This window comes from Cynoglossus semilaevis, chromosome 10 (genome assembly GCF_000523025.1).
Source record: "Cynoglossus semilaevis isolate Cse_v1.0 chromosome 10, Cse_v1.0, whole genome shotgun sequence".
Classification (NCBI taxonomy): domain Eukaryota; kingdom Metazoa; phylum Chordata; class Actinopteri; order Pleuronectiformes; family Cynoglossidae; genus Cynoglossus; species Cynoglossus semilaevis.
The window spans coordinates 17346401-17355747 of NC_024316.1; the positions used below are offsets into that span (position 1 = coordinate 17346401).

General features: G+C 37.1%; 1 protein-coding gene across 1 annotated transcript in view; it reads left to right on the top strand.

Moving 5' to 3' along the window:
* Nucleotides 1–7678: 7678 nt before the first annotated feature.
* Nucleotides 7679–9347, top strand: part of LOC103385339 (chitotriosidase-1-like) — a 3886-nt gene continuing 2217 nt past the window's right edge. Inside the window, exons 1-7 of the mRNA XM_008319200.2 lie at nucleotides 7679–7780; nucleotides 8030–8061; nucleotides 8307–8333; nucleotides 8431–8632; nucleotides 8795–8851; nucleotides 8940–9093; nucleotides 9179–9297. Coding sequence (XP_008317422.1) covers nucleotides 8037–8061; nucleotides 8307–8333; nucleotides 8431–8632; nucleotides 8795–8851; nucleotides 8940–9093; nucleotides 9179–9297 — 584 coding nt within the window. The 5' untranslated portion in view covers nucleotides 7679–7780; nucleotides 8030–8036. The remainder of the gene's footprint in view (nucleotides 7781–8029; nucleotides 8062–8306; nucleotides 8334–8430; nucleotides 8633–8794; nucleotides 8852–8939; nucleotides 9094–9178; nucleotides 9298–9347) is intronic.

Below are 9347 nucleotides of genomic sequence, written 5' to 3' on the forward strand. Positions count from 1 at the left end.
TAGGTAGGTAAGTAGGGGTAGGTAAATAGGTAGTTAGGTAGGTAAATAGGTAGTTAGGTAGGTAAATAGGTAAGTAGATAAGTCCAAGATGGCGAGCATTTCTATTGGGGAAACATGGGCATCACAGGGAAAAGGAAGAAGTATAATGATTATATAAATAAATTATATAATTTGGAAAAAGTTTGGCGAGCCGGATTAAAAAACTGAACGGGCCACATCCGGCCCCCGGGCCTTAGTTTGTCATAGTAGGTGGTTCTATGAAGATCAGTGTTGTTATTGGATTCTACTCTGCTTGTCAACAATGAGTATGTAACTCCACTTTCCTGACTGAAGGTGGTGCTACTGTAAGCGTTTATTTGAAGTCTATGTTCAGAGATTTAAATCAACGTAATTGTTTCCATTCAAAACAAAAGGAAATGTGAAAAGTCATGAGACAAAGACAAAGAATGTTCCAAGAAGAATGGATGGACAATGGGTTTCCTTTTTTTTTTAATTTCAATCATTTTACACGTAGTCACTTATGCACACTTACAGTACATACACGCCAATGACAGTCATAACCATATATATATATATATATATATATATATAAACATTTCATTAGTTAAAATAGAAGTTGTATTTCTTACATCTGAATACTTCCCTGTACTACTGTAGTACTGTTCAAACATTCTAGGTGGTTGAATAATATTTGATGTGACTGCTGTAGTCCATGTAATTAAATACTGCACATACACAGTACATATATTATCAGTATTTAGACTACTTTTGTTCTCTGAGAGAGACCTTGGTCCAATCGTCCTGCTGTTTGATATGACCTCTGACCTAGAACTGTCCTCTACCATGACCCCGTGCAGTTCCGAGCCTACACACCGCTCTGTCTGTTTCACTTACTGACTGTGTTTCAACATACAAGTTACAAAACAGCCTAAAAGGCTGTGATTTGATGCACGTAAATTATTGTTTTTTTTGTTTGTTTTTTTGATTAGTCATTATTTTTAAGATTTAGTATCAGTATGTATCGGTAAAAATTATATATAAACATGCAATTTTTCCAAAGCCATAGCAGATTATCCGACCAGCATCTCCATAACAACCTAGATTTCCCTGCAAAACGACCCACTGTACGTGTTTAAATGTGTAAATATGGATTACCTCAAACACATGCCGCTAATTATGAACGCAACATACATCATGCAGTACTAAATATAAGGCGGAACAAAGACGTTACACAGTAGATATTTTCTCAACCAAGACCTGTTTCTCAGTTTCTATGCGGTGAATGTTACAACCAAACAAATAAACAAACAACAAAAGAAGCAAACGACACAATTAGACTTAATCCAATCCCATAAAGAGCACCAGTCTTCATGGGATGGGTGTTCCGTTATGGAAATGCTTAAAAGATTAAGGTAGAATGACTAAGTAAGCCGTCATTAAATATGAATAGGTAATGTAAATTGTCCCGACCAATGAAACGCACCGTCAGATACAGTGCTACATTAATAGCACTGACTAGCTGAACTATTTTTTTTTTTAATTCTCCCCAAAAATCCACACAGGTTTTTCTCTCTGTTCATTTCAGTGTCACTGTAAATACTCTAAACACCCGCGCTGTTACTCATGTCATAGCATGACACACACAAAGCGTCTGACTAGAAGCATTTGAATAACTACTGCCACCTACTGGATTGTGAACATTTTTATTGGTTAGTTTAGAACAGGGGGTGTCAAATTCATTTTCACCGGGGGCCACATCAGCAGCACAGTTCCCCTTGAAGGGCCGTATAGATCAGGGCTCCCCAACCCCCGGTACGAGGACCAGTACCAGTCCTTAGGTCATTTGGTACCGGGCCGCAGTGGGGCACAGTGAAAAAATGTACTTGATTTTTTACTAATTTACTTCATTCAAAGAAAATCCTGTCATTTCCATTTACTTTCTTTATTTTATTATTTTTTTTAAAAATATTTGGACTCTTATACAAACAGAATAGAGTCTAAAAGATGTTTTAGTTTGAAAATTTAATGAACTTTCGATGCTCAACACCTTGGTACTGGTCTGTATTAACGGTTGGTACGGGGTGACCAGTCCATCCATCCATCCATCCATCCATCCATCCATCCAGAAACTCTGCTGCACAGACTTCACTAAATGCTTTTTAAGCTCCCGTGGGCCAAGCAAAACGGCTTGGCGGGCCTCATTTGGCCCCCGGGTCTTGAGTTTGACACATATTGTTTAGAACCATTGTGATTAACTGGAAGTATGTATTAAGTGTTATGTTAAAAAATATGTTTCTGGTACAACTGTACTCGTGGGGACACTTGATGAACACAGACCTGTGTTTTAGGGACCCTACAAATAGCAGGGACCTTTTTTGCAGGTTTTTTTTTTTTTTTAGCTATCTTAAATTTCTAGTTTGGTGTAAGTATTAGTATCAGATTACTTAAGGTAAGAAATTTGACTCTGCACACATGTATAACAGTTAAGATTAGAGTAAAAGGTACCAAATGCCTGGCACCGCCAAGTGGCAGCAAATTGCAACACACCTGCTGTTGAGACAAGAATTTCCAGTAGTAGAATCAATAAAGTTCATCTAATTATTAATTATTATTATTAAAGAATGATTGTGTTGACTAGGTCAAACTGCACTAGTTCAGTTATCCTGGATATTTTTTTCCTACTTTTGTGCAATACCTCTCTGTTCCTCACAGACACCAGCCAGAAAATGTTTTTGGAAATGGCAAAAAATAAAACAAACAAAAAAACATCACTGATCACACTAACTTGGTCTTGATCTCCATTCATACTTAAATTCAACCGTGACTGCAGACAAGATTGAGGCGTCTTCAAAACCTGTTATAAAACTGTCTGAATTAAACTACCTCAGTCTAACTGTAACCAAGCCTAACCCTTACCTTTCAGCTAGAAGAAGTAAAGAGTCGACAGAATTCTCAGAGCTGTCCTAGATAACAAGACCTTTTTCACTGACGCCATCCACAAATATCTGACACTCCCTCGCACCACTGCCAAGATTCTGTTCACTGACGTGTCCGCCTTCCACACCCTAGTGGAGAAAATAACTAACTCACCACTGGAGTAACGGAAAACAATATCCATTTCAGAAAATTTCCATGAAATGTTGCTTCCGATTCTTCCTACAGGACAGTTTGCCTACATCACGTAGTCTAGTTGTATCCAACGACCACTGAAGTCTCAAAACACAAGACCGACAAGTGTTTCCACCAACTTTTCGAGTGTATTCTGTCACATGAAATCTGCTAAAAAATAACTTTTCTCTAGTTTTTTTTTTCAAATCTGCTAAAAAATAACTTTTCTCTATTTATTTATTTATTTTTGCTGCTCCAATGTTTTCTGCTACTTCAAATATGTATTACTTTATTCATTATATGACTCTTTTTACAAATCTGTCGGTCATGTCCCTCTATATTAACCTGCGGGATGATCATGATCTTAAGCAAAAAAAAAAAAAGAAACACATTACAAGGCCAATGCATTAAAAGAGAATTAATTTAAGTCACATTAGAGCACTGACCTGTCACTGGACAAACTGACCTGTCATTGGACAAACTGACCTGTCACTGGACAAACTGACCTGTCACTGGACAACTTACTGGACACTTTGATATAACATCCTAACTTGAAGAAATTTGAATTTTAAATGATAAATTATGTTGCTATGTCTACTCATGCATCCACTTACACAACACATTGTAATTATCATCATGAATGCTGTTCATGAACTAGTTTCGTCTTAGATAGAATTTAAATTTTCCGTTCCATTTTCTTGACTAATTGAAATGATGATGATTATTATAATTATTATTAACTATCATTTGATGATAGGCTAATGACGCACAGTGAAGACTCAGTGTATCACATCATATATATATATATGTATATATATATATATGCACCCTAGATATGAGCTTTCTGAAAGTGTGTCATGTTACGAGTCTGCAACTATTACAGGATTTTGCGTCTGAGAGGAAATTGTCTAGTTACGAGTCCTCAACCGAGCTCCAATTTTTCCATCCGAATTTGAAAAAAGTGGCCCAGATGCTGTCGCACCGTCCTGCACACTGTCCCTCGCTTGGTCGTTTGGCCCGTCGCTTTCTTTTCTTTCAATCATGTAAATCGAGCCCTCGCTCCCAATCCTTCTCGCTCAATGTCCCTCGCTTGGTTGTCTTTCAATCATGTAAATCGAGCCCTCACTCCCAATCCTTCTCGTTGCTTTCCCCATTTTTATAACAACATTATGAAATGTTTTCCTAAATATTATTATTTTATATTATCGTTATATTTGTTTGTATCTATGTTTTGGAAAATTTGATCCAGATACGAGTGGACTCGTATCTAGAGAGTCCACCGTATGTTTTTCCTGTACACATTCTAATGTGTATTAGTGTGTATCAGATGTCTTTTTGTACATAATTTTAGCTCAGACTCTTCAATAATTTGCTGATTTGAAAATGAGTTGATTTTCAGTTCACAGGAACAACAGGTGTGAATATAACGTTAGTGCTTTTTGGTCTCTGTATCTGGTTCTGTGATGGACGTGCAACCGGCTCAGGCTGCGTTTAGCCTTTGCTAACGTTCACCGGTAGGTAGAAAATAAGTTCATAAGTGTGTAAAAAAAAAAAAAAAAAAAAAATCAAGTCTTTCAAAAAGCTGACATTTACTTATTAAATGTATACATTCACTGTGTGTTTTGCTAATCAAGTCCATGTGTTAAATCTGTTTATTTTTGTTTATCTGAGTTTTGATTTAAATTCACCAAATTCAGGACAAGAGGTGTGACGATGGGTACTTAAAAACAAATCTGTAACGGAGAACATAGTGAACTTTAATTAAAAAGAAATTAAAGCATAATGCCAATAATTACTCTGAGGAGTGGAGTGGCTGCAAAGTGGAAGTGTTTGTGAATGTTGTGTAAGGATGACTAGTTATTAATTATAGATAATTAAGGGGGAGGGAATGTTAGAAAGGTTGTTTTGTTTATAGAAATGTATTAAGAAAATGTGGACAGTGCACCGGTTTAAAAACAAAACAAAATCAGGTCAAATATATTTTAAAATGAACCTAAAAAAAAACCAACATATGTTGCTGTTTGGCAGCTCTTCTCTGTAGCTTTGAGCAGGACAGTATGTGCGGTATGTGGTTTCATCAAATGTTTCTCACCATTTACTCATCTATAATTGTGACATTTATTTTTTTCAAACAGTTAATTATTCGCCATGACCTGGCAACTTATCAAGGTAACACAAAAGCTCACACCTTGTATTGTTAAATCAGGTCTTCATTCTCCGAACATCACACACAAAGCACAATTACAGAAAATTAAGTCTTTCAACATGTGAGACCATTGTTGTCATCACTGACACACGTGAGTATTTGTCGCAATGAGCTTAGACCTCACACAGAGTTCTCGTGTCGTTTCTTTGGTTTTTCCTTTGAGAATGTAAAAATAAAAATTTAAACTTTAAACAAATGACCAAGTGTATAAGTTAAAAAAAACGTAATTTATAAAAATCATTTATTTTATCTGGGAAAAGTTGTGAAGAACTGTAATGTAGTATTTTCCGCAACCCGTTAACAAAACGAAGCCGTCTGGGTTAAAGCGAACCCAAATACTACACAAATACTACATACTATACTATATACTATACAGTATGTGTCTCTGCATTCGATCTCAGTATTGAGTTACACACAGGTTTCAGACATCAATACAACACAGATCCAAAAATGTTTGACCTTTGTCTGAAGGCTTTGACGCAAGTGTATTTGTAAAATATGTCAAAGTATCAGTTGACAAACACAAAGTTTTGTTTTGTCTGTGTGTTATAAAGTCAACTGAATGAATACATGTTTTAAACCTCTCTCTTTAAAGAGAAATATACTAAATTGTTTGTTGAAAGTGGGGTACTATAAAAACAATCATGAATTACAGGCGTAGCAATTAATTAGTGGCAACATTTGACACAATAAGTAACATTTTCTTAAATTTAATTTCTTTATTTTTGCCAAAATAAATTTGAACACATTTTAAACAACTGATTTAGGACTGATAAAAAAAAAAGTATGCAATATTAGTAGCACAGATTATTTCAAGTATTATTTTTTACTAAGGCAGTGGTTCTCAAACTGTGGTACGCGTACCACTGGTGGAGCGCTCTCTAGTGGTACGCGGGGGAAATTTCATATTTTCACATTCACATTTAAACATAACTTTTTTTTTGCAGGTTTTCCTTAATATTGTTTTTAAAATATTATAGTACAATGCTGTCATACTTGAACTTTAACTAGCAGTTGTTACATATATAACGTGAGCGCTAACTGCCCAGGGGTATTAACACCGCCTTTGACTGAATTTTTGGATTGAACTCCGTTCTCCAAACATTCACCCCCAACGAGACCCTTAAAAGGACGAAGCAGTGAAGGATGAACGACGAACAAGCTGTTGAAGCAGGATTACAGAAAACATTTTAACAATGACTTTGAAGAAATATTTTAAAACTACAATAGCCAATTGGATGTTTTTTGGGGGGCAGGGGTTGGGGGGGAGGGGGGGGGAACAGTCCCTTGATACCCTCCAACCCAGCAGACTGTAAGTGGGAAAAAGAGTTCCAAAAACAAGCCTAATGGTAACTTTACTTTGAAGTAGACAACTACTTAATGTTTCATCCACTAACCCTAAAAAACTCTTGCGACCAACCTGAGGGTCGCGACCCAGTCTTTAGGAAACAATGCACTAACTCATGAGAGGATTTTTTTTTTTTTTTGTTACAGAATATTGTTTCAAACTGCTAACATTTTTCAGAGCCCTAGCTTCTGTGCCATTCAATAATTATGTTTGATAGTCTTTTGATAATTGTCTCCTGGAACATTCTGCAACTGTGGTGAATAATTATAATTAGTGTAGTATCTACACAACACTGGCAGCTTCAGCTGTTTTATTAAAATAAGAGGTCTCGAGTAAGATAGAGTAAAACAAATACATCATCCTAATTTACTGCACAAAAATATCTTAGTATCAATATCAAGTCCAGTGACACTGGACGGGAGCAGAGGAGAAAAGTTCAAGAAATATGCAGCATCGTATCTGAAACGTTAGAAAGAAACAGGGAGAGAGTCGGGAATGAAAGGAAAAAGACCGTGTCTTCCCAAAGACGAGAAACAGCGATATTTGATTTATCAGGTCATGACAATATTGACGCCGGGCTGTGTGTGACTCAGGATGGATCTCAAGAGACAATAAAACTTTGTTCCTAAATTACAGAAGTCCAACAGGCAGATCCTGTTTGGTAACTGACGTATGACAAAGAACAACGTGCTGAGCATTTCATTTTTGTTCCAATTATAAAAATTGTGCTAGTTCACACACAAGATTTTTATTTTTATTTATTTATTTATTTTTTAGTGTTTTGTAGGACAAAATACTGAAACTGCCAACAAAACTTTTAGAGTCTTCCTTTCTTACAGTCATTCTTTCTTCTGGAGTCAGTAGAACACTGATATTTTATTTTCAGCTCTGAGACCAAAGGGAGGAAGAGGAAGGTTCTTTGCGGCGACCATAATTATGAATAATTAACTTTAATTACATTGTTGCTGATGCAGTCACAAAAAATTCAATCTACGCAAGTATCAAGGTGTTCACGCTAATTAACCAAGCCGCGCCTCCCTCAGATGTGCTATTTAAGGCTCCACTGCCACACTTCAACATTCAGTGAGAACAGAGATTCCTCTCCATTCACAGCATCTGTAAGTATACAGCGTACTCTCACTGTACTTCATGCATTTGTTTTGGGGTTTTTTTCGTGGCTCAGATCTACAGGTCCTTCACCTGTTTTTGCTCAGTGTTCACACTCTGCGTGTCGGAAAAACCTCTTCTGTCAATGCACTTGTGCGTTGAATGTGCATTGTAGAAATTAAAACCGACAGATCTGTTCGTGGAGAAATTCTGACTGACTGAACGTAACAATATCATGTCCTGTTTTTTTTTCACTGCAGCACAATCATGGGCAGGTTGATTCTTATCGCAGGTAAGGCATTTTCTAAACTTACTGTACTAGGGGTCACCAACGTTTCTGTCCCAGAACTGATTAATATTACATTGTTGGGGAAGTCTGTATCAAAGAAGTAGCTCTTGGTTTTACTAAGTGACCTTGAAGTTGCTCTCAGTTTCAGAAAAGCCAGTGACCCCTGTATTATACTAACATTAGCAGAAGTTAATTTTCAGATGATGTTAATGATTGTTTTTCGTTTGTTTGTTTGAATCACTTTAAAGGTCTCTGCTTGGCCATTACCAGCTTGGGTAAGTTCACATTTTAGCATTAACAAAGCTTCGTTACCTGCCGATTCCTAATCAACGTTACAACAGAGTACCTGACTGAGACCCTTCACGTTTTCAGCTTCTGCCTATCAGCTGATGTGTTACATCGAAATCAGCTCTACAGGCCGAACAGCACCTGCAGATTTCAGCGTCCCTGATGTTGATGGAACTCTCTGTACCCATCTGGTTGTGGCCCACGCTGACATAGATGGGAATGATTTGGTCGCTAATGAGAACGATGATCTCACATTCTACACCAGTGTAACCAATCTGAAAAACGAGTGAGTAGTTCACGATTAAACTACAATTACAGACACAGATACAGTTACGAGCACAGTTCCGTTCCAGGACCGAGCTCGTATCTCAAATCATTTTTTCTTTTTTGTATTAATACTAATACAACTAGTAATAATAACAACTGCTGAAATGACTTTCTCCCACAGCCATTCAAGTCTCAAAGTCCTTCTGTCAGTTGGTGGCGCAGACTTTGACACACAAAAGTGAGCAATGCTAAGATGATAACATACTAAAAATCTGTTGGGAATTTAGCATCACTCCAATTCAAAATCCTTTTCACAAAATGTTCAGGTTCTCAGACATGGCAGCAACAGATGTGAATAGAGGTGAATTCACCGCATCCGCTATCACTTTCCTGAGAGATAACAACTTTGATGGACTCATGCTAGACTGGAGATACCCACATGAAACAGATGACAAAGATCGGTTCACAACACTCTGCGAGGTACGACCCGATTTACTGAAAGAAATATCTCGCCAGGAAAATCTGCTACATACATCTGTGAACCTATGCTTGTCTCTATGTGTAGGAGCTGTCCGATGCCTTTGATGGTGAATCATCTTCAAACACATTGCTGCTCGGGGCTGCAGTGTCTGGCATGAGATCCATCATTGACGAGAGCTACGACATCGGAGTGGTTGCCGGGTAATTTAACCCTAATATTCTCTGCTTTCGCAACATTTATTTCATATTTATGT